Source organism: Oncorhynchus mykiss, chromosome 10 (assembly GCF_057628025.1).
Source record: "Oncorhynchus mykiss isolate SJ-2025 chromosome 10, ASM5762802v1, whole genome shotgun sequence".
Classification (NCBI taxonomy): Eukaryota; Metazoa; Chordata; class Actinopteri; order Salmoniformes; family Salmonidae; genus Oncorhynchus; species Oncorhynchus mykiss.
Genome location: NC_143031.1, coordinates 69,318,496 through 69,344,304, shown reverse-complemented (window position 1 = coordinate 69,344,304; position 25,809 = coordinate 69,318,496). Strand labels below are relative to the sequence as shown.

Sequence of the window (25,809 nt, the reverse complement as noted above, 5' to 3'; positions counted from 1 at the left end):
TATAAACAGCCATATGTAACTGTCAATACTTAAGGGGTGAGAGGGGGGGTCTCACCCCTTCAAAGTATTGGCTGTTTATATAATATGCACTATTTCAGTTTGAATTAGACATGTCTTTAATTGTTTATTTCCCTTTTGTTTATTATCTACTTCATGTAAACATGTGTTTCCCATGCCAATAAAGTCATTGATTTGAGAGGGAGGGGGGAGAGAGAAGGGGGAGGGGGGGTAGACAGAGGGAGAGAGTGTGTGTGTTTGGGATACTGACTGCAGGCCTGTTAAAGGAGAACTTTAGACCAAGGTGTTCTATAGCTCGGGGCCTAACGGTGATAAATGAGTCCCTTAATTTCTGCAAACACTTTATCTCTGCTTCATCTGTTTTCATTAGGCTGGCCCCAACCTCTGGCTGGGTGAGAACGTGCTGCTGCTGTCTGCTGCCTCCATTACAGCACTGTGGATACGCCCCAAATCACACCCTATTCCCTATGTAGCGCACTACTTTTGACCAGGGCCCCAAGACAGGTTGGTTGTTTAGCAACAAAACCGAGGCGTGCGCAACTATGGAGCAAAACGGACGGTGTTGCCTTAGATTGTTGACAACATGTAAACTATACCTAGTCTCTAATGTTCATTGAAATAATAAATACATTTTCACAATGAGCACTTGTTTCTCAAATACATTGTTACTGTTGTTGGTTAGCGAGCTAGCTAATTTTAGCCATATTAGCATAGACGTGACAGGAGTCAAAACACCTCAAAACAAGACATGGTATCAAGAACAATCTAGTTGAAATGAGCCACTTGCGATTCACTACATGGCAGCTTCTTGTTACTGTTGCTAACTATCTGGCAGTCCAGAATCATAGCAACTTGCGGCCTTCTGCCCCATTGGAGCGCGTGCATCGTTTTCGTCGTTGTCAGTTAACCCTGTCGGGCCCTGGTCAAAAGTAGTTCACTTTATAGGGAACAGGGGTCAAAAGTAGTGCACTATATAGGGAAAAGGGTGCCATTTCAGACACAACCTATGAAACCTATAGAGAGCTGCGTTGCATCAAAGAGTCCTCCGCTGTGAGTGTTGCCCGGTTAGATTGCTTTGAGGCATTCCATAATTAGATTTTTGGGAGGATCCATTGCTGCTCTTTTCTTTCCCGTTGTAAACGTCTCCACCGGTGTAGCAGCTGTACCTGGAGAGAGGCCGTTTCAACTATATACAATCAAGACAACATGACATCGAAAATGACATTATAGAGGCGAAAGAAAAACCAGACCTGAGGTGGAACATCTGTTGTAAGCTTTACTTTCAAATCCTGTTACATTTAGATCTGGCAACTTTTGAACATAAAATAATGCCAAAACAAAGAAAAAACGAATACAAAAACCAAAAAAGTACAAATGATCTATTTACCAGTTATTGTCACAAACAACCCTGTACAGCCTTAACAATTAACCAATCAGAAAGCTTTATACAGCACATACCAATTTTTACTGAGTGCCAAAAAGATGAACGAAAACACACAAAAAAGAAGATAGTTGAGTCTTGTCGAGTCATAAAATAGAGAGATGTCATGCATACTCCGAAGTGCTCAGAAAGGTAGTCACCCGACATAACATTAAAAAATTTAAAAATCACCTTCTGCTGCTTCTTTACAATTAGACAAAAAATTATAAGCAAACGATAAGTGCTTAAAAATACTGGGTTTGGAAAGGACAGAGAAGCGATCCCTGTCGGCCTTTTCTTCTCCTTAGACACACCAACCAGACCAAGGGGCCGTTTTATAAGAAGAAACAACTGCAGACATTCTTGATTACATAATGATTATGCGGTAGCTATATATATATATATAAAAAGGCATACAGTCAGTCGTAAAAAGACGGGCACATTCTTTTTTTTGTTCCTCTTATTTTTTGTTTTTAGATTTGGACCCTGAAAATCAGTTTGACTCATTCTCAGTGGTCTCAGGCGGTTCCCTTCCACCAAGTGGCACTAGAGTATTACATATTAGAGGATAGATAAGGAGCTGGAGCTGACCTAGGAGTGTGTGTGTGGCAGGGGTGGGGGCTCCTTGTACTCCTATAATGTAGCAGCGACCAGCGGACAGCATGCTGAACATTGCTATGTTGTCAAAGGGGACTAAAAGAAAACCAACCACGGGGGAGAGATTTAACTGTTACACCCCTCCGTTACCAGGAAGTGACGGATTTAATCCTAGCATCACAACCTCGTTTTTAAGTTTCATTTGGTCTTAACAATGCATTGTTCTCTCAATTTTTTTGTTGTCATTACAAAGAAATAAAACAAATATATAAAAAAATAAAAATCACAAGAAAATGAAAAGTACAAGAAACAAGCAAAACAATTAAGGTAAAAAAAAAATATCCCTTTACAAATGAGAAACCATTTTGGCTTAAAGACCACTTGGGAATGCAAGCAAGGTCAATTAAATGGGTAATGCTTTTGAATAAAAAATAACGAAATGCCTTTATTATGCTGCCTGGTCTCATGTACACTCTCCATGTTGAGCATCTCCGTCTGTACAGATAAATACATTTTTCATGTTCAAAAAGTGCAGCACTGTGCAAAATTGGCTTTGACAATTTAGCCTGGGCCCTTTGGGTCTCCCAGCGTAGTATAGTTCAACCTCGACTGCCTAATTCATGCAATTTGTGTTCATCTGCGCTCTGCAATTTTACAGAGGTAAAAACCCTCCGCACTAAACCACAAAATGTCTACACAACAAAAATCAGGAAACCACGGTTTTGATTCAGATCGTTCACAGCAAACATCTTAAAAAGGTAATAAGTCTGTTTCCGGTGATATCCTATCGGACCGACAGCTCAACCGTTTACACTATAACAATATGAACTAGCTAAGTGCTTTTGGTTTTGAAATGGGACTAAGCTAAGTGCAATTACAACTGAGAGATGGAGCGAAGGGGGAATAGAAAGCAGTACCATGTCTTCTCACTGAGATAGAAGCTACACCACCAAAACCAAAAATATGGCTGCTTCCTCGTCAACAACATTGGACCTATCGGAGCCTTCATCAAAATGGCTTCATAATAGCGATGCACGTTAGTAGAAAACGCTCATCGTCCTACGTTTAAAAGGCTCAGTAAAAAAGAGAAAGAGAGAGGGGAAAAAAAACCAATGAACAACATAAAAAGACACAGAAGGCCACCGACCTATAAAAACCAACCCCTTGCTTTCTGTCATATAGGCAACGGTACCCAACAGTCCCTGCCTGCAACTACACCGCACATCTGTATCACGTTCGCATCACGTACATCAACAACGAAAAATACATTCATTCAAGTCATTTTTGAGCAGTTTCTTTCTGTTTCTTCTTTTACACAAAATTACAAAAGAGCTCGAAAAAGCACCATTGAATCGGCCTGTGGTGCCCGGAGCCGCTGGGGGTTTTAACACCCCGTTAGCTGGTCACCTCCACAAAACACTTCTCTCTTACAGCTTATCTAACGTAATGGTGCGTCAGTCCATACATAGTTCTACACATGATGCTGGACTGAACACCACCTGGGTCGTATTCATTAGGGCGCAACGTAGCATAACGACAAGTTCTGGTGATTCAGTCCTTTTTCTTCCGTTTGGTGCCTAATGAATAGGACCCTGGTCTCAGGGGTTACAGGTGTCCTCGTGGATCCTTTGATGTGGGCTGGTGGGGTAAAACCAATCTGGTCCCAGATCTGTTTGTGGTGTCTTGCCAATTCCTACGGTCATTGTCACGACAGCACAAACAGACCTGGGACTAGGCTACGGTTACACAAGGGCTAAGTTGGGGAAAGCAAAGACATGAGGCTATAACGTGTGTTACATTGATTTGAAAACCGTTTGAATTGGCAAAGGGCCTTGAGTAGAGAATGTCACTTGTTCTGTCCACCCCACCACACAACGACAAACAACGTACAAGATGTCACCTGTGTGTATGGGTTGCCAAGACGACCGCCACCTGAGACAAAGGTGAGTTCAGTCGGCGATTTATGCATATGGTTTCACCATTACACAAAGCCAAACAGATAAAGTCAAAGCTTAGTTGTGGGGGAGATTGAAGGCTTCAAAACTATGTACAGAACTCCTTTGTTAAATAATTCAATAAGTGCGTGGTTTGAGGCGTTGCTTTGGAAACGAGACTTTTGAGAAAAAGCGTTCCGTTTCATTGGTTCTTGTTCGCGGCGCATCACAATTTAACAGCCTGGGGATTGGTTCATCATACCCTATTAAATGACGTGCATCAAAGCTAGCGGAAACAAAGAGGCAGGCATGCTATTCTGATGCGTAGAAGCCAAAAGACAAAAACGCACTAAAAATGTCAGAGCACTTGTTTTGTTTCTTCTTCTTTTTCTACTTTTCTAACAAAAACAAAAATAAAACACGGATCCGTTTTACAGGTAATGCAGTTGGGTCCTGGTCATTCAAAAGTCCAAAAAACAAACATTAGAAAATAAAAAGTAGAGATAGAGAGTAATAATTCAATCGATATAACAGATAAGAAAAGCAGCTTTTGATATAAATGCATTTTTTAGCACATACAGCCTTTTCTCTGATAAAATTCTTTTTTTTTTTTTTTTTTTTCATTGTCTACAATAACTACTTGTGTCTGTCTCTGTCCAGCTTATTCAGCTGGCTTGATTGGAAAGTTTTCCCCATCGCAGTGGATAACGATCATTCACACCACTGTCCAGGGAGAGAGGGATGGAGAGAAAGGGGAACGAGAAGGATGGGGGAGAGATAGGGATGAGAAGGAGGAGAGGAGAACAGTCACACAGTCTTGGCTCTCTCCGTCAGTCCCAGTCCTAGGTAAGCCAGGAAGGAGTGTTTGAGTGAGGTGGGCGAGGGAGGAGAGGGGGAGGAGGTGGTGGAGGAGAGGAAAATGGGGGAGGAGGAGGGCGGCCTCTGGAGTCTGGAGAGGGGCGAGTGGAATGTTGAGCGGTGGCGGTGGGTGAACAGGGTTGTGAGGGGGATCAGGTGCGCCCGCTCGTAGTTTCCCAACTGCTCGTAGACGTGGCGTGGGGAGGGGAAGAAGAGGGAGGGGCCTCCTCCATTGGATGTGGTCAGATAACGCTGGGCTGGGGGCGGGAGCTCCTGTTGACGGTGGTGTTGTTTCTCTGTGATGAGTGACAGGGCGACAGACTGCAGGGCCTGGGAGGCAGAGAGAATCATGAGGGGGCTGCTGCTACCGCTTCCCCCGCTACTCCCACCTCCACCTACCCCCAGGAGGAAGGGCTCCCCGCCCCGCAGAGACCCCACCAGAGAGCCCCCTAGCTGGGCCTGGAACTCCTCCTCGCCGGCCTCCTCCCCTTCCCCTCCACCCTGGTGCTTCTTGAGGTGGCGGCTGAAGATGAAGGGGTGGGTGGTGGTGAAGGGGCACTCCGTGCAGCCGAAGGTCTGGCGCGGGGCGTGCTTCAGCTTCTTGTGCAGGTTCAGGTTGTCCTTGCGCTTGCAGCTGTAGCCGCAGCGGTCGCAGTGGAAGGGCCGCTCGCCCGTGTGCACGCGCACGTGCTCGATCAGCTTGTTGGCCGTCTTGGACAGGTAGCCGCACTGCTCACACTTGTAGTGGTTGCCGAGGCGATGCTCGCGCACGTGCCTCTCCAGCGCGGGCTGGTCGCACCACACCGACTGGCAGATGCGACACTTGTACTCCATCTTGTAATGGGTCTTCAGGTGGCACTCCATGGCCGCCGGTCGATTGGTGGAATAAATGCAGACGGGGCACCTGGGAAACAGGAAGTAGGAAGTGGAAGGGGGCAGGACATGGGAAATACACACACAATAGCGAGGGGAGGTTTAACGAAGAGAGGACTTAAATACACGATGACCAAAATACACACCTTAAGACTTCAACACAAGGGAGGATGAAGAGGGGGAAGGTGAAGGAGGAAAGGTGTGTGTGATGTGTCCTGAATATTTGACCCTAAAGGAATGATTGTTGTGTGTGTGTGTGTGTGTGTGTGTGTGTGTTGTTGAAATGTTAAAGTGTGTAGGGTGGGTTGGGGTTGAAAGTGTGTTTGGAGTGGGTTGGTGGTAGGTGGGTGGGGCATGTAGAACTGGGCAGAGACAGGTTGTGGAAAGAGAACAGGATTGGACGGAATTAGGAATGGAAGGATAACTGAAATAAATGGAAATGTGGCACTTACATTTAAATAGCACCATTCATCTGCTCTGGGCCCCAAAGCGCTTCACAAACCCTGCAGAACAGAATCACCTCAGAATACAACCAGCCACGTGGTGAAGAGCCTACACACACCTTCTCTCTCCCATACACTCCTGGACATACACTCCTGAATGAACACTTCTGAGTACACTAAGGATGCACTGGTAAAGGGAGGCCCTTCTCTGTCCTAGACACGCCTCAGTACACACTCCCCGAGTGCAGTCTTCAGTACACTCTCCTCTTCGGTACACACTACAGCCTCGTCTCTTTCTCTTATAAAGTGTTTTTTCTCCATTGTCTACAACTCGTCTGTCTTTTGTCCAGCGTATTCAGCTGGCTTGATTTGAAAGTGTTCTCCATTGCAGTGGATAACCACCACTCCGTCACCCCACCGTCCACTGCTGAGCACACACTACTTAGTACACAACCCTGCCTGGACACACTACTCTAGAGTCTAGACTAGAGATACCCTCTTGAACTGGACTGAGGGGGCAACTGTGTTTGGGCAACCTGCTTTTAATTCTGACCTCTCAAACCTTCCCCGCACAGCTAATGTGGACTGTCTGTCTGGTTTTAAAGTCAGGATAGAGGATGGATTTCTAACAAACATTAAAACACTCTACTATAATGACTGAACTAATTGCACCCTTGAACATTTGAAATGTGAAATAAATACATGCCCATGTACCTAAAATGGACTAATACTGTTAGCAGTGTTGATGGTGTGTGTGTGTGTGTGTTCCTGTATTGACCAATGAACGTGGAGAGAATCGGTGGTGGCGTATTGAGACCGTGCCTCTACTCCTTGTAACAAGACACTAACAGATACCTCAGAAAAACTACGACCCTGACTCTCTCACTCCAAACACCAAACCAACTACTGATCTAATGCTACCGATGGCTAGACAAGGGACAGTATCTGGTGAATAGTGGTGACAGCTTGACATTAAACATGGTCAAGTGACCGTGAAGGCCGATCAGTTAATGGCGAGATGAGTTCAATGGCGTCTGATTGATATCGATGGCTCTACACGTGCATTGACTGACTGCGTATCATGGCAAACAACTTCGACAAATAGATCAACAAAAAAAAGAAACACATACAAATGACAGTGACTGTTGTGTGTTAACTAACAATCTGTTTCTACTGCGCTTAAATATTTCCCTAGATGTCTGTTCAGATTTCCTGTTAAGTGACTGCATGTACTACTTTCATTCCAGATGGTTTCAAATGCAATCTGGGAAAATAGAACATCTATGTGGTATAAAATATGCATCTGTGTGTGCAGGCTTTAAAAGCACAGCGCTAGGCTAGGCTAATGCCATTAGCATGTTGTTGTGTGCGTGTTGGAGGAGCTTCATGTCCTGGCAGCGTTGGTTTAACATGAACAGACGGGCTACATGGCTATGTATGGTTTACTGTGTGTGTGTGTGTGTGTGTGTGTGTGTGTGTGTGTGTGTGTACATCACACAGTACAACAGAGGCTCCTATTGGGGTATAGGAGTATTGGGTCAGAGGGGGACAGTGTTTGGTATCAAGGGCTGTGAATGTAACACGGTTTATATATACTCTGTGAATGTCTTAATAGCTTCAGTGAGCTAGATGTCCTATGCACGTAAATGTGTATGTTGGACAGTGTCTGTGTGTTGACGTCATCTAGTTTGAAAGTGTGGCTGAATGCATGCACACATTTACAGTTCAGACTGCGTGTGTATTGTGTTTATGCATGTGGTCTTACACGCATGTTTTTGACTTAATGTGCATACTTAATGTGCATGCTATAGTCAGTCGGTCAGTGGGTTACCGTCTGCCTGTGCGTCTGTACATGTGTGAGGGAGGAGTCGGGGTAGGGTAGGGTGGGGGGTGGTGGAGTAGGAACCTCTGTCTGTACTTGCTTTCCTTACTTGAGCCCTCCGGTGGGGACGGTGTGGCACTTCTTGTGCTCCAGCAGCTGCTCGGGCGTCTTCAGGAACTTGTGGCACACGTCGCACTCGAACATGCGCGTGATCAGGTGGATCTGGAGGTGGCGCTCGTACATGGTCCGCGTCTTGCACACAAAGTTGCAGAAGACGCACTCGAAGCCTGGTGGGGGAGAGAGGGAGTTAGCATGACTGCAGTGCTCCTCGTCCTCTTAATTAAACATCACCCCCGTGATATCCTTGTGTGTGGCTCAAATAATTGCTCGTATTTAACTCACATATTCTGGACACATCACACACATATTTACGTCACTGCATAATTTATGTGAAAAAAGTCTGTGCTTTTTTCAGTCATTGCGCTAACGCTAGTTAGCAATAGCTTGCGAAACTACATCTAACTCCCTGCATACTGGACGCTGAGACGTAAACATGGTATCCATGAGTTCATCTGACTCTGGGGAAGTAGATAAAGGGCTTACACTATCCCTTTAACTTCTCTGGGATAGGTGACAGTATTTTCACGTCCGGATGAAAAGCGTGTCCAAAGTAAACTGCCTGCTACTCCGGCCCAGAAGCTAGGATATGCATATTATTAGTAGATGTGGATAGAAAACACTCTGAAGTTTCTATAACTGTTTGAATCATGTCTGAGTATAACAGAACTTATTTGGCAGGCGAAACCCCGAGGACAATCCATTCAGATTTTGTTTTGTTTTGAGGTCACTCTCTTTTCAATGTGTTTTCATTGGAAATCCAGATTTCTAAGGGACCTTCTTGCAGTTCCTACCACTCCCACTGGATGTCAACAGTCTTTAGAAATTGGTTGAGGTTTTTCCTTTGAGAAATGAAGGAAGTAGCCATGTTCAGAATGAGGCTCGAGGGAAGTTTACTGTTTGTTAGAGGCGCGTGACCTGAAAGCTAGCTACACTTTGTTTTCCTCTGGTATTGAACACAGATCATCCCGTCTTCCTTTGTATCGATTATTTACGTTAAAAAATACCTAAAGTTGTATTACAAAAGTAGTTTGAAATGTTTTGGCAAAGTTTACAGGTAACTTTTGAGATATTTTGTAGTCACGTTGCACAAGTTGGAACCAGTGTTTTTCTGGATCAAACGCGCCAAAGAAATTGACATTTTGGATATATATCGACGGAATTAATCGAACAAAAGGACCATTTGTGATGTTTATGGGACATATAGGAGTGCCAACAGAAGAAGCTCGTCAAAGGTAAGGCATGAATTATATCTTTATTTCTGCGTTTTGTGTCGCACCTGGAAGGTTGAAATGGGATTGTCGGGGCGGCAGGGTAGCCTAGTGGTTAGAGTGTTGGACTAATAACCGAAAGGTTGCAAGTTCAAATCCCCGAGCTGACAAGGTACAAATCTGTCATTCTGCCCCTGAACAGGCAGTTAACCCACTGTTCCTAAGCCGTCATTGAAAATAAGAATTTGTTCTTAACTGACTTGCCTAGTTAAATAAAGGTAAAATAAAAAATATATATACAGTGCCTTGCGAAAGTATTCGGCCCCCTTGAACTTTGCGACCTTTTGCCACATTTCAGGCTTCAAACATAAAGATATAAAACTGTATTTTTTTGTGAAGAATCAACAACAAGTGGGACACAATCATGAAGTGGAACGACATTTATTGGATATTTCAAACTTTTTTAACAAATCAAAAACTGAAAAATTGGGTGTGCAAAATTATTCAGCCCCCTTAAGTTAATACTTTGTAGCGCCACCTTTTGCTGCGATTACAGCTGTAAGTCGCTTGGGGTATGTCTCTATCAGTTTTGCACATCGAGAGACTCCAATTTTTTCACATTCCTCCTTGCAAAACAGCTCGAGCTCAGTGAGGTTGGATGGAGAGCATTTGTGAACAGCAGTTTTCAGTTCTTTCCACAGATTCTCGATTGGATTCAGGTCTGGACTTTGACTTGGCCATTCTAACACCTGGATATGTTTATTTTTGAATCATTCCATTGTAGATTTTGCTTTATGTTTTGGATCATTGTCTTGTTGGAAAACAAATCTCCGTCCCAGTCTCAGGTCTTTTGCAGACTCCATCATTCTTCCAGAATGGTCCTGTATTTGGCTCCATCCATCTTCCCATCAATTTTAACCATCTTCCCTGTCCCTGCTGAAGAAAAGCAGGCCCAAACCATGATGCTGCCACCACCATGTTTGACAGTGGGGATGGTGTGTTCAGGGTGATGAGCTGTGTTGCTTTTACGCCAAACATAACGTTTTGCATTGTTGCCAAAAAGTTCAATTTTGGTTTCATCTGACCAGAGCACCTTCTTCCACATGTTTGGTGTGTCTCCCAGGTGGCTTGTGGCAAACTTTAAACAACACTTTTTATGGATATCTTTAAGAAATGGCTTTCTTCTTGCCACCCTTCCATAAAGGCCAGATTTGTGCAATATACGACTGATTGTTGTCCTATGGACAGAGTCTCCCACCTCAGCTGTAGATCTCTGCAGTTCATCCAGAGTGATCATGGGCCTCTTGGCTGCATCTCTGATCCGTCTTCTCCTTGTATGAGCTGAAAGTTTAGAAGGACGGCCAGGTCTTGGTAGATTTGCAGTGGTCTGATACTCCTTCCATTTCAATATTATCGCTTGCACAGTGCTCCTTGGGATGTTTAAAGCTTGGGAAATCTTTTTGTATCCAAATCCGGCTTTAAACTTCTTCACAACAGTATCTCGGACCTGCCTGGTGTGTTCCTTGTTCTTCATCTTCATTCATTCTCTCTGCGCTTTTAAGGGACCTCTGAGACTATCACAGTGCAGGTTCATTTATACGGAGACTTGATTACACACAGGTGGATTGTATTTATCATCATTAATCATTTAGGTCAACAAATTTTGCACGCCCAATTTTTCAGTTTTTGATTTGTTAAAAAAGTTTTCCACTTCATGATTGTGTCCCACTTGTTGTTGATTCTTCACAAAAAAATACAGTTTTATATCTTTATGTTTGAAGCCTGAAATGTGGCAAAAGGTCGCAAAGTTCAAGGGGGCCGAATACTTTCGCAAGGCACTGTATATATAAAAAAAAATGTTTTACTGGGGTGCTGTCCTCAGATAATAGCATCTTTTGCTTTCTCCGATAAGCCTTTTTGGAATCTGACACGTTGGCTGGATTCACAACAAGTGTAGCTTTAATTTGGTATCTTGGATGTGTGATTTCATGAAATTTTTATAGTAATTTATTTGAATTTGGCGCTCTGCATTTTCCCTGAATTTTGGCCAGGTGCGACGCTACTGTCCCACATATCCCAGAGGTGTTAACCGCCCAGCGCAGTCAAAATTCTGTTTTCTGGTATTAATATCATATTGTACAACAGCGGATGAAACGAACACTGTAAAAGTGTGAAATGTGATCAGTGTTATTTCCTGATAGCTGCTGGTTGAAAATACAACCTACACAGGACCTTCTAATCATCAGGTTTGCATGAGCGGGAGTTTCAGATGTCCATGGTGACATCACCAGGCGGTAAATTAGTTAATAGACCAATAACAAAGAGAGTTCCAAACCTCTCTGCTAAGAACAGCTAGTTTTCAATTTTCCCCTCTCCACTCAGACCCCTCCCAGACAGTCCTAGCAAAAATCTTGCTTGAGAAGTAGTTTTTTACACATTTTTAATGGAATCTATTACAGTAAGGTACTTATTGTTACCCAGAAATGATTTGATTTTGAGATAAAAATGGCTGCATTGGGCCTTTAAGGATACAGAATTATAAGTAGATTAAATTAACTGTAGTTCTACATAATGTTCCAGCCTATACATCCCAGAACTCCTTGCCTTTTTCAGACTTCTCTTCAGTTCCTGATCCCGAGTGGCTGCTGGAGCTGGATTGGCTGCCTGCAGAGGAGGGAGGGGCCAGCAGGTTCTTGAGCTCCTCATTGGCATGGGTAAGTTCTCCACCCTCTGAGCTGTTCAGCGAATCGCTGAGGGCCGACAGGGAGGAGGAGGTGCTCTTAGTCTCACTGAGGGGGCTCCGCGAGTTCAGACCTAGGAAGAAGAGGGGCCAATCATCATCAACATCATCAGCATTGTTGTCATCATCGTGACAATCATCATCATCAAATTCAGAAAATGTACCATTGTAATTACTTCCTGAATGATTAAGTAATATACCCCAACTCTGTCACTAGCACCGTCATCATAAGTGCTTTCTCACCAATAAGAGGAAAAGCACTAAACTACACACACACACACACACACACACACACAAACAGAAACACACACACAGAGTCTGTTGAATACAAAATGAAAATCACACACACTGCAGGCAGGCAGGTTCAGCTTCAGGGCCATGTCCTCTGACTGGAGCCCTGCTGCCAGTCCAATCAACAGCCAGTATGCTTTTATTGATCTCTCTCTTTTTCCTCTCTCTGTTTGACCGCACTTCTCTGGGATAGAGAGAGAGAGAGTATGAGAGAGAGAGAGAGAAGAGGGGAGGAGGAGGGTCACGGCTAAGGGAGCTAAGATGGCGGGAGCAACTCAGGGCACAGCTCAACAAAGGGCATTCAGTCAGGGAGAAGGAGAGGGAGGGAGGGAGGTGAAGGAGTATAGGGCTTCTGGCTGCCATGGATTGTGAAATGGCCGACGCCAGCTACCTCACACACATTTGTATGTGCGCGCACACACACGACACAGGCACATACACACAATCGCACTGAGGCATTCACACAGTCACATTCAAAGACACATATTGTGCATAGCCTACACACTTTCATCCTTGAGAATGAGAGAATGCAGGTATAGGAACGCAGAAAGCAGAGAGTGAAATACCATTGTATCCATCTCTCTCAACACCGAAGACCTCTAGAGGTAGATTAAAGACAAAACGAGGCTCACCACTCCACTATCTAAGGGAGCTATAGAGTACATGATGCTCTGAACATTCAAAGAGTACTTGTCCCTTGTGGGAAACCACATCATTTATCATCCCTGTTGGCATATTCCTTGTTAGCACTTTTTACAAGGTCCAAGATGCTATTGAAGCATGTGTTTAGTCAAACGCACTTGACTTTTTATGAGGGTGGAAAACGTTGTAAACCTGTGTTACACTCCCCTACGGATTGGACAGTGAAGCGAAAACTTTAAAAAGGTGGCTCTATACTCCACCATTTTGGATTTGAATACGTTTAATATGATGCGACAGTACAGAATGTCACCTTTTATTTGAGGGTATTTTATACGTGTTTCACCGTTCAGAAATGAAAGCACCTAATGTATTTTTTATTTATTTAACCTTTATTTAACTAGGCAAGTCAGTTAAGAACAAATTCTTATTTACAATGTCGGCCTAGGAACAGTGGGTTAACTGCCTTGTTCAGGGGCAGAACGACAGATTTGTACCGTGTCAGCTCGGGGGTTTGAACTTGCAACCTTCCGGTTACTAGTCCAACGCTCTAACCACTAGGCTACCCTGCCGTATCTAGTCCCCGAATTTGAAGCAGTCATATGTATTTGGACAAATTCACTTATGTGTATTAAAGTAGTTAAAAGTTTAGGATTTGGCCCCATATTCCTAGCATGCAATGACTACATCAATCATGTGACTCTAGTAACTTGTTGGATGCATTTGCAGCTTGTTTTGGTTGTGTATCAGATTGTTTTGCCCAATAGAAATGAATGGTAAATAATATAGTGTCATTAGAGTCAGTTTTATTGTAAAAAAATAACAATAATATGTTTCTGAACACTTCTACATTAATGTGGACGCTACAATTACGGATAATCATGAATGAGTCATGAATAATGATGAGTGACAAAAGTTACAGATGCATAAATATCTGCTAATGGGCCAGAATCTGTGAGATTGAATGGATCTCTGTCCTGTTCCTACTGTACCACACACAGTATCTCTGTCCTGTTCCTACTGTACCACACACAGTATCTCTGTCCTGTTCCTACTGTACCACACACAGTATCTCTGTCCTGTTCCTACTGTACCACACACAGTATCTCTGTCCTGTTCCTACTGTACCACCACACACAGTATCTCTGTCCTGTTCCTACTGTACCACCACACACAGTATCTCTGTCCTGTTCCTACTGTACCACACACAGTATCTCTGTCCTGTTCCTACTGTACCACACACAGTATCTCTGTCCTGTTCCTACTGTACCACACACAGTATCTCTGTCCTGTTCCTACTGTACCACACACAGTATCTCTGTCCTGTTCCTACTGTACCACCACACAGTATCTCTGTCCTGTTCCTACTGTACCACCACACACAGTATCTCTGTCCTGTTCCTACTGTACCACCACACACAGTATCTCTGTCCTGTTCCTACTGTACCACACACAGTATCTCTGTCCTGTTCCTACTGTACCACACACAGTATCTCTGTCCTGTTCCTACTGTACCACACACAGTATCTCTGTCCTGTTCCTACTGTACCACACACAGTATCTCTGTCCTGTTCCTACTGTACCACCACACACAGTATCTCTGTCCTGTTCCTACTGTACCACCACACACAGTATCTCTGTCCTGTTCCTACTGTAGCACCACACAGTATCTCTGTCCTGTTCCTACTGTACCACACACAGTATCTCTGTCCTGTTCCTACTGTACCACCACACACAGTATCTCTGTCCTGTTCCTACTGTACCACCACACACAGTATCTCTGTCCTGTTCCTACTGTAGCACCACACAGTATCTCTGTCCTGTTCCTACTGTACCACCACACACAGTATCTCTGTCCTGTTCTGTACCACACACAGTATCTCTGTCCTGTTCCTACTGTACCACCACACACAGTATCTCTGTCCTGTTCCTACTGTACCACCACACACAGTATCTCTGTCCTGTTCCTACTGTACCACCACACAGTATCTCTGTCCTGTTCCTACTGTACCACCACACACAGTATCTCTGTCCTGTTCCTACTGTACCACCACACACAGTATCTCTGTCCTGTTCCTACTGTACCACCACACACAGTATCTCTGTCCTGTTCCTACTGTACCACCACACACAGTATCTCTGTCCTGTTCCTACTGTACCACCACACACAGTATCTCTGTCCTGTTCCTACTGTACCACCACACACAGTATCTCTGTCCTGTTCCTACTGTACCACCACACACAGTATCTCTGTCCTGTTCCTACTGTACCACCACACACAGTATCTCTGTCCTGTTCCTACTGTACCACCACACACAGTATCTCTGTCCTGTTCCTACTGTACCACCACACACAGTATCTCTGTCCTGTTCCTACTGTACGACCACACACAGTATATCTGTCCTGTTCCTACTGTACCACCACACACAGTATCTCTGTCCTGTTCCTACTGTACCACCACACACACAGTATCTCTGTCCTGTTCCTACTGTACCACACACAGTATCTCTGTCCTGTTCCTACTGTACCACACACAGTATCTCTGTCCTGTTCCTACTGTACCACACACAGTATATCTGTCCTGTTCCTACTGTACCACCACACACAGTATCTCTGTCCTGTTCCTACTGTACCACCACACACAGTATCTCTGTCCTGTTCCTACTGTACCACCACACACAGTATCTCTGTCTTGTTCCTACTGTACCACCACACACACAGTATCTCTGTCCTGTTCCTATTGTACCACCACACAGTATCTCTGTCCTGTTCCTACTGTACCACCACACACACAGTATCTCTGTCCTGTTCCTACTGTACCACCACACACACAGTATCTCTGTCCTGTTCCTATTGTACCACCACACAGTATCTCTGTCCTGTTCCTACTGTACCACCACACACACAGTATCTCTGTCCTGTTCCTACTGTACCACACACAGTATCTCTGTCCTGTTCCTATTGTACCACCACACAGTATCTCTGTCCTGTTCCTACTGTACCACCACACACACAGTATCTCTGTCCTGTTCCTACTGTACCACACACAGTATCTCTGTCCTGTTCCTACTGTACCACACACAGTATCTCTGTCCTGTTCCTACTGTACCACCACACACAGTATCTCTGTCCTGTTCCTACTGTACCACCACACACACAGTATCTCTGTCCTGTTCCTACTGTACCACCACACACACACAGTATCTCTGTCCTGTTCCTACTGTACCACACACACAGTATCTCTGTCCTGTTCCTACTGTACCACCACACACAGTATCTCTGTCCTGTCCCTACTGTACCACCACACACACAGTATCTCTGTCCTGTTCCTACTGTACCAACACACAGTATCTCTGTCCTGTTCCTACTGTACCACCACACACACAGTATCTCTGTCCTGTTCCTACTGTACCACCACACACACAGTATCTCTGTCCTGTTCCTACTATACCACCACACACACAGTATCTCTGTCCTGTTCCTACTATACCACCACACACACAGTATCTCTGTCCTGTTCCTACTGTACCACCACACACACAGTATCTCTGTCCTGTTCCTACTATACCACCACACACACAGTATCTATGTCCTGTTCCTACTGTACCACCACACACAGTATCTCTGTCCTGTTCCTACTGTACCACCACACACACACAGTATCTCTGTCCTGTTCCTACTATACCACCACACACAGTATCTCTGTCCTGTTCCTATTGTACCACCACACACACAGTATCTCTGTCCTGTTCCTATTGTACCACACACAGTATCTCTGTCCTGTTCCTACTGTACCACCACACACACAGTATCTCTGTCCTGTTCCTACTGTACCACCACACACAGTATCTCTGTCCTGTTCCTACTGTACCACCACACACAGTATCTCTGTCCTGTTCCTACTGTACCACCACACACAGTATCTCTGTCCTGTTCCTACTGTACGACCACACACAGTATATCTGTCCTGTTCCTACTGTACCACCACACACAGTATCTCTGTCCTGTTCCTACTGTACCACCACACACACAGTATCTCTGTCCTGTTCCTACTGTACCACACACAGTATCTCTGTCCTGTTCCTACTGTACCACACACAGTATCTCTGTCCTGTTCCTACTGTACCACACACAGTATCTCTGTCCTGTTCCTACTGTACCACCACACACACAGTATCTCTGTCCTGTTCCTACTGTACCACCACACAGTATCTCTGTCTTGTTCCTACTGTACCACCACACACACAGTATATCTGTCCTGTTCCTACTGTACCACCACACACAGTATCTCTGTCCTGTTCCTACTGTACCACCACACACACAGTATCTCTGTCCTGTTCCTACTGTACCACCACACAGTATCTCTGTCCTGTTCCTACTGTACCACCACACACACAGTATCTCTGTCCTGTTCCTACTGTACCACCACACACACAGTATCTCTGTCCTGTTCCTACTGTACCACCACACACACAGTATCTCTGTCCTGTTCCTACTGTACCACCACACACACAGTATCTCTGTCCTGTTCCTACTGTACCACCACACACACAGTATCTCTGTCCTGTTCCTACTGTACCACACACACACACAGTATCTCTGTCCTGTTCCTACTGTACCACACACACAGTATCTCTGTCCTGTTCCTACTGTACCACCACACACAGTATCTCTGTCCTGTTCCTACTGTACCACCACACACACAGTATATCTGTCCTGTCCCTACTGTCCTGTTCCTACTGTACCACCACACACAGTATCTCTGTCCTGTTCCTCCTGTACCACCACACAGTATCTCTGTCCTGTTCCTACTGTACCACCACACAGTATCTCTGTCCTGTTCCTACTGTACCACCACACACACAGTATCCCTGTCCTGTTCCTACTGTACCACCACACACACAGTATCTCTGTCCTGTTCCTACTGTACCACCACACACAGTATCTCTGTCCTGTTCCTACTGTACCACCACACACACAGTATCTCTGTCCTGTTCCTTCTGTACCACCACACAGTATCTCTGTCTTGTTCCTACTGTACCACCACACAGTATCTCTGTCTTGTTCCTACTGTACCACCACACACACAGTATCTCTGTCTTGTTCCTACTGTACCACCACACACACAGTATCTCTGTCCTGTTCCTACTGTACCACCACACAGTATCTCTGTCTTGTTCCTACTGTACCACCACACAGTATCTCTGTCCTGTTCCTACTGTACCACCACACACAGTATCTCTGTCCTGTTCCTACTGTACCACCACACACACAGTATCTCTGTCTTGTTCCTACTGTACCACCACACACACAGTATCTCTGTCCTGTTCCTACTGTACTACCACACAGTATCTCTGTCCTGTTCTGTACCACCACACAGTATCTCTGTCCTGTTCCTACTGTACCACCACACACACAGTATCTCTGTCTTGTTCCTACTGTACCACCACACACACAGTATCTCTGTCCTGTTCCTACTGTACTACCACACAGTATCTCTGTCCTGTTCTGTACCACCACACAGTATCTCTGTCTTGTTCCTACTGTACCACCACACAGTATCTCTGTCCTGTTCCTACTGTACCACCACACACACAGTATCTCTGTCCTGTTCTGTACCACCACACAGTATCTCTGTCCTGTTCTGTACCACCACACAGTATCTCTGTCCTGTTCCTACTGTACCACCACACAGTATCTCTGTCCTGTTCCTACTGTACCACCACACACACACAGTATCTCTGTCCTGTTCCTACTGTACCACCACACACACAGTATCTCTGTCCTGTTCCTACTGTACCACCACACACAGTATCTCTGTCCTGTTCCTACTGTACCACCACACACAGTATCTCTGTCCTGTTCTGTACCACCCACACAGTATCTCTGTCCTGTTCTGTACCACCACACAGTATCTCGGTCCTGTACCACCACACAGCATCTCTGTCCTGTTCCTACTGTACCACCACACAGTATCTCTGTCCTGTTCCTACTGTACCACCACACACAGTATCTCTGTCCTGTTCCTACTGTACCACCACACAGTATCTCTGTCCTGTTCCTACTGTACCACCACACAGTATTTCTGTCCTGTTCCCACTGTACCACCACACAGTATCTCTGTCCTGTTCCTACTGTACCACCACACAGTATCTCTGTCCTGTTCCTACTGTACCACCACACAGTATCTCTGTCCTGTTCTGTACCACCACACAGTATCTCTGTCCTGTTCTGTACCACCACACACTATCTCTGTCCTGTTCCTAGCAGCAGACAGGCTCCCTGCTGTGGGGCCACCAGTCTGACCCCTTGCCCATGTGGCTGACACACATCTTAGCGGGGGCCAACTTCAGGCGTAACACCTGCTGAGTTCAGCCGTTTCCATGTCTGTCTGGAGCTTGGCTGGGGGAGATGTGGTGTACAAACACTATCAGCTGACAAATAACACCCAGCAGTCTTTTCTACAGCCCCAATGTGGTGTGTTTTCAGCAGCCATGTTTGCTAGAGGGTGGAGGCTAGCCTAAATGCCAAGCTTCGATATGAACTCACCACTCTGTGTCTGTGTGAGAGAGGGTAAGAATGTGTGTGTGTGTGTGTGTGTGTGTGTGTGTGAGAACCCTGGCCTGCCTCTGAAGGACCAGAGGACCTATTGATTTTTTCCCCTCAGGCACGATAAGGGGCAGCCATCGTAGATAAACAAGGTCGCTCCCCGGCCTCCGTGAGGACCCCTCAGCTGTCTGCAACACTACCGGACAATCCCACACACACACACTGCCACGGAGGGGCAAAACGGGCAACCGCGTCGGACGATAAACCGGACAAAGCCGCTACGGACCAAAAAAATACATTGACAGGCTGGGTTTTGGACCAGTGGCTTTAAAAAGTCCAGGGAAGGTCGAGGGAGGGAAAATAATCTACATGTTTTGTTATTCAAAGTGGAAGTTGTTTCTGTTTGGAGAGTTTACAGAGTCACAGAGTCTCCTCTCTCTCCCGGGAAGGGACTCGTTTTATGAAGCTTTACTTTATTGTCACATCAGTTCAGTGTGTTGAGACTGAACATGTTGGTTCCCTCTACTATAAACGGCTGTGAACTAAACTAGCTGTTTCTACTCTGAGCAGTCAGCAGTAGCACCTCAATCTGCAACACTCCCTCAACAGCTCCCTACCAACAACATGTCACAGCTGATCTGAGAATCATTCTGAAAGGTTGGTCTCTTCTGAAAGCTTTAAAACATTGTTTGGCTACGATCCGAGGTGCAGACTTCTCCAGTCCTCCTCATGGATGTAAAAGGTATAGACTGGGTGTAAAAGGTATAGACTGGGTGTAAAAGGTATAGACTGGATGTAAAAGGACTGGGTGTAAAAGGTATAGACTGGATGTAAAAGGTATAGACTGGATGTAAAAGGTATAGACTGGGTGTAAAAGGTATAGACTGGGTGTAAAAGGTATAGACTGGGTGTAAAAGGTATAGCCTGGGTGTAAAAGGTATAGCCTGGGTGTAAAAGGTATAGACTGGGTGTAAGAAATTGTATAAACCCCCTCTTTCTAGCCTATCCTTACACCAAAACAGCACTTTAAAACCCATGAGTCCGAGCGAGCAGATAGATACACGCTTCAGGAAGGGAATCAATACAATTTGGAACAATTCGACAGCAGCAAAACCAAGTTCAGCTGGAAAAGAAATGCCATCAAGTTGGTTGTACAAGCTGACTTCGTCCTATTGCTGCCCCCAGGGACAAGAGGTGGACCAAAGCCATCTCTCCATACAATACATGCCTGAGCAGGAGACAGATGATCTACCTGTGTGTCCGTGACTGACGTGGGACTTCATGTCACTCTCCTCCACACAGACGTAGTCACAGACGCTGCAGCACAGAGCGAACATCCACTGCTCCTTGTCCACGTGGAGAGACATGTGGCTGACGAACTGGGCATTCAGCCCCGTCTGGAAACCACACGCATGGCAGCTGGATGGACAGGAAGAGGGAGGGGTTAAACACTGATCTCAGAACAGGTCACAGCTAGAGGGGAAAGGAGAGAGGTATTGAACATAGACCAAATGCTGATCTCAGACCAGGTTATAGAGGCAAGAAGACATAATTAATTCCTAATCAAACCCTAAAGGCTGACCTCAGACCAGGTTATAGAGGGAAGAGGGCATCATTAATTCCCAATTTATGGGATCAGTAAATTGCATGTGTCAGTCTTTATACGGCTAGATCTTCTGTGCACACACACACACACACACGTGAGATCTTTGACGCCTGCTATGGATGAACACGTACTTGCCAAAAACTATAGGGACAGACCTTTATTATGGGTCTGTGTACATAAGTACAGGGACAGTTCTTGTGACTACCGCTCTGAGAACAGGTGCGTCGACCAGACTCTAGTAGATTCAATGTTTCTTTGGAGTGTTTCTTTCATTCAGCGTAGCAGCACCTGTAGTAATAGGGGAAGGTCTTCCCGTCTCGTCCCTCAGCGGTGGCGACGGCGCTGACCATCTGCTCTGCGTCGGTGCTGACCAGCTTGACAGAGTGGATGGTCAGGTGCTGGTTGAGGTTGGCTCTGCACTTGGCTGCATAAGGACACAGGTGACACGTATACTTCCGCTCCTCTGGAAGGACAGACGGACGGACAGACACAAGGTCAGAGAGAGAGAGAGAGAGACAGAGAGAGAGCGAGAGAGACAGACAGACCGAGAGAGAGAGAGAGACAGAGAGAGACAGACAGACAGCGAGACAGAGAGAGAGACACAGAGAGAGAGAGAGAGAGAGAGAGAGAGAGAGAGAGAGAGAGAGAGAGAGAGAGACAGAGAGCGAGACAGACAGCGAGACAGAGAGAGAGACACAGAGAGAGACAGACACAGAGAGAGACACAGAGAGAGAGAGAGAGATGGGTCTACGGGGACACACATTCGTACATACACTTACGTGTAATACGCACGCCATATACGAAACGCATGCAGGCACATGTACGTACGCAAACAACATGCGTACACATCACGTATACACAAATACAATGAGTACGTCCCCCTGCATGAGAATGTCTGCTTAGTGGACCGACCCCCCCCCCACACACACACACACACACACACTTTGCCCGAGGACATGAAGCCAGGGAACCTTTGTGGCCCGGGTAAACCAAAAACAACCATCATGATGACATATGCCCCCGTTTCTGCTCTCTGTGGTGTGCCCAAGCTGTTCTCAGCCAAACAACCCACTCACAGGGGGAGTGTGTGTCAGAGTGTGTGTGCGCGTTATGTATTAGTGTGTGTGGACCATGCGCTTTCATGCACAATAATATGTAGGTTTTTACATAAATGTGGGTGCATTAAAAAGACCAATTTAAATAAAATTAAAATTGAGAATACATTATCTTTTACAGCAATGACCCTTAGACTTGTGGTAATGCCAGGGGAGTGGAGATCTCTGATCTGAACCACTGAGAGTCAGGACCTCTGTTTGGATCTCTCATCCAATGGATCGCTTAGACAGTAGTGTGTGCTGTTTTCACATGTATTTACATGTATTTATACACTGAGTGTCCAAAACATTATGAACACCTGCTCTTTCCCTGACAGACTGACCAGGTGAATCCAGGTGAAAGATATGATCCCTTATTGATGTCACTTTAAATCCACTTCAATCAGTGTAGATGAAGGGGAGGAGACGGGTTAAAGAAGGATTTTTAAGCCTGGAGACATGGATTGTGTATGTGACATTCAGAGGGTGAATGGGCAAGACAAACTATTAAAGTTCCTTTGAACGGGGTATGGTAGTAGGTGCCAGGCGCACCGGTTTGTTTCAAGAACTGCAACGCTGCTGGGTTTTTCACACTCAACAGTTTCCTGTTTGTATAAAGAATGGCCCACCACCCAAAGGACATCCAGCCAACTTGACACAACTGTGAGAAGCATTGGGGTCAACATGGGCCAGCATCCCTGCGAAACTCTTTCGACACCTTGTGGAGTCCATGCCCCGATGAATTGAGGCTGTTCTGAGGGGGGGGGGTGGAACTCAATATTAAGGTGTCCATAATGTTCTGTCCACTCAGTGTATGTATTTATGTGTATTAATATGTATTCATATGTATGTATATGTATTAATGTATATATTATGTGTATTAATATGCATAAAGCATGTACAGAAACAGTAGTATGTGGTTTTGCATCGGATACTGTATGGCCCCAATGCTGTTACACTGTATGTACACCTACTGTAACTGTGTGTATGAATCCATCCACTCAGTGTGTGTGTGTGTGTGTGTGTGTGTGTATATATACATTTAAATAAATAAACACGTGTGTGTGCGCATCCGATATTGCGTCTGTCCGTGTGTGTGTGTCCATTGTGTCCAGTGTGTGTACTGGGATGCAGAGCAGCCTTCTGGCTTGGTAATTAGGCGGGCAGTTTTCCCACTGAGACTAATCATGGTGGTAATCTCTTTAAAGGAGAGGGTAATCCAGTCTAGTAAACCTTATTTACTTTTTACAGGGTATTACACACACAGTCACACACACGCCAAGGGAACGTTGACAAGACATGTCACAACATACACAGGGAACTGTACGTAGGGAGTGTGTGTGTGTTAGTGGACTCACCTGTGTGTAGAGACAGGTGTCTGGACAGGGTCTGCTGTCTGCCAAACACCTTGCCACAGACAGGACAGGGGTGGAGCTGCTGACTGCTCAGTATCCCCTGGGACATCCCGTTCCCCCCCGGCTCTCCAATGTCCTTCTCTGGGTCTGGAAACACAGACAGAGTACCGTCACCATCACAGTTTACCATATTTGACTCACAACCTTCTCATAACCTGCACCGGGAGGCGACCTGAAAGTCCATATTGTAGGAAAGCATTCAGCAACTGAAATGGAATGGAGCCCAACCTTGTTTCATATTACTCCAACTTCACTCCAACCCTCAGCCTTGTTTCATATTACTCCAACTTCACTCCAACCCTCAGCCTCGTTTCATATTATTCCAACTCTCAGCATTGTTTCATATTACTCCAACTTCACTCCAACCCTCAGCCTTGTTTCATATTACTCCAACTTCACTCCAACCCTCAGCCTCGTTTCATATTATTCCAACTCTCAGCCTTGTTTCATATTACTCCAACTTCACTCCAACCCTCAGCCTTGTTTCATATTACTCCAACTTCACTCCAACCCTCAGCCTTGTTTCATATTACTCCAACTTCACTCCAACCCTCAGCCTCGTTTCATATTACTCCAACTCTCAGCATTGTTTCATATTACTCCAACTTCACTCCAACCCTCAGCCTTGTTTCATATTACTTCAACTCCACTCCAACCCTCAGCCTTGTTTCATATTACTCAAACTCTCAGCATTGTTTCATATTACTCCAACTTCACTCCAACCCTCAGCCTTGTTTCATATTACTTCAACTCCACTCCAACCCTCAGCCTTGTTTCATATTATTCCAACTCTCAGCATTGTTTCATATTACTCCAACTTCACTCCAACCCTCAGCCTTGTTTCATATTACTCCAACTTCACTCCAACCCTCAGCCTTGTTTCATATTACTCCAACTCTCAGCCTTGTTTCATATTACTCCAACTTCACTCCAACCCTCAGCCTTGTTTCATATTACTCCAACTTCACTCCAACCCTCAGCCTTGTTTCATATTACTCCAACTCTCAGCCTTGTTTCATATTACTCCAACTTCACTCCAACCCTCAGCCTTGTTTCATATTACTCCAACTTCACTCCAACCCTCAGCCTCGTTTCATATTATTCCAACTCTCAGCATTGTTTCATATTACTCCAACTTCACTCCAACCCTCAGCCTTGTTTCATATTACTCCAACTTCACTCCAACACTCAGCCCTGTTTCATATTACTCCAACTTCACTCCAACCCTCAGCCTTGTTTCATATTACTCCAACTTCACTCCAACCCTCAGCCTCGTTTCATATTATTCCAACTCTCAGCATTGTTTCATATTACTCCAACTTCACTCCAACCCGCAGCCTTGTTTCATATTACTCCAACTTCACTCCAACCCTCAGCCTTGTTTCATATTACTCCAAACCTCAGCCCTGTTTCATATTACTCCAACTTCACTCCAACCCTCAGCCCTGTTTCATATTACTCCAACCCTCAGCCTTGTTTCATATTACTCCAAACCTCAGCCTTGTTTCATATTACTCCAACCCTCAACCTTGTTCCATATTACTCCAACTTCACTCCAACACTCAGCCTTGTTTCATATTACTCCAACCCTCAGCCCTGTTTCATATTACTCCAACCCTCAACCTTGTTCCATATTACTCCAACTTCACTCCAAACCTCAGCCTTGTTTCATATTACTCCAACCCTCAACCTTGTTCCATATTACTCCAACTTCACTCCAACACTCAGCCTTGTTTCATATTACTCCAACCCTCAGCCCTGTTTCATATTACTCCAACTTCACTCTAACCCTCAGCCTTGTTTCATATTACTCCAACTTCACTCCAACACTCAGCCTTGTTTCATATTACTCCAACCCTCAGCCTTGTTTCATATTACTCCAACTTCACTCCAACACTCAGCCTTGTTTCATATTACTCCAACCCTCAACCGTGTTCCATATTACTCCAACCCTCAACCTTGTTCCATATTACTCCAACTTCACTCCAACACTCAGCCTTGTTCCATATTACTCCAACCCTCAACCGTGTTCCATATTACTCCAAACCTCAACCGTGTTTCATATTACTCCAAACCTCAACCGTGTTCCATATTACTCCAACCCTCAACCGTGTTCCATATTACTCCAACCCTCAACCGTGTTCCATATTACTCCAACCCTCAACCGTGTTCCATATTACTC

General features: G+C 45.2%; 1 protein-coding gene across 4 annotated transcripts in view; it reads right to left on the bottom strand.

Moving 5' to 3' along the window:
* Window positions 1-1,281: 1,281 nt before the first annotated feature.
* The window catches only part of LOC110534527 (zinc finger protein 827), a 107,296-nt gene continuing 82,768 nt past the window's right edge, over window positions 1,282-25,809 (bottom strand). For 2 of the 4 annotated variants that reach the window (XM_090187627.1, XM_090187629.1), the window contains exons 9-15: window positions 23,571-23,714; window positions 21,407-21,581; window positions 20,765-20,931; window positions 11,898-12,107; window positions 8,075-8,252; window positions 6,153-6,203; window positions 5,599-5,731 (exon numbers count right to left, since the gene is read on the bottom strand). In XM_090187627.1, coding sequence (XP_090043753.1) covers window positions 6,155-6,203; window positions 8,075-8,252; window positions 11,898-12,107; window positions 20,765-20,931; window positions 21,407-21,581; window positions 23,571-23,714 — 923 coding nt within the window. In that variant the 3' untranslated portion in view covers window positions 5,599-5,731; window positions 6,153-6,154. Of the gene's footprint in view, window positions 5,732-6,152; window positions 6,204-8,074; window positions 8,253-11,897; window positions 12,108-20,764; window positions 20,932-21,406; window positions 21,582-23,570; window positions 23,715-25,809 lie in introns of all 4 variants that reach the window. The other 2 variants (XM_090187625.1, XM_090187626.1) reach the window with 1 other exon arrangement.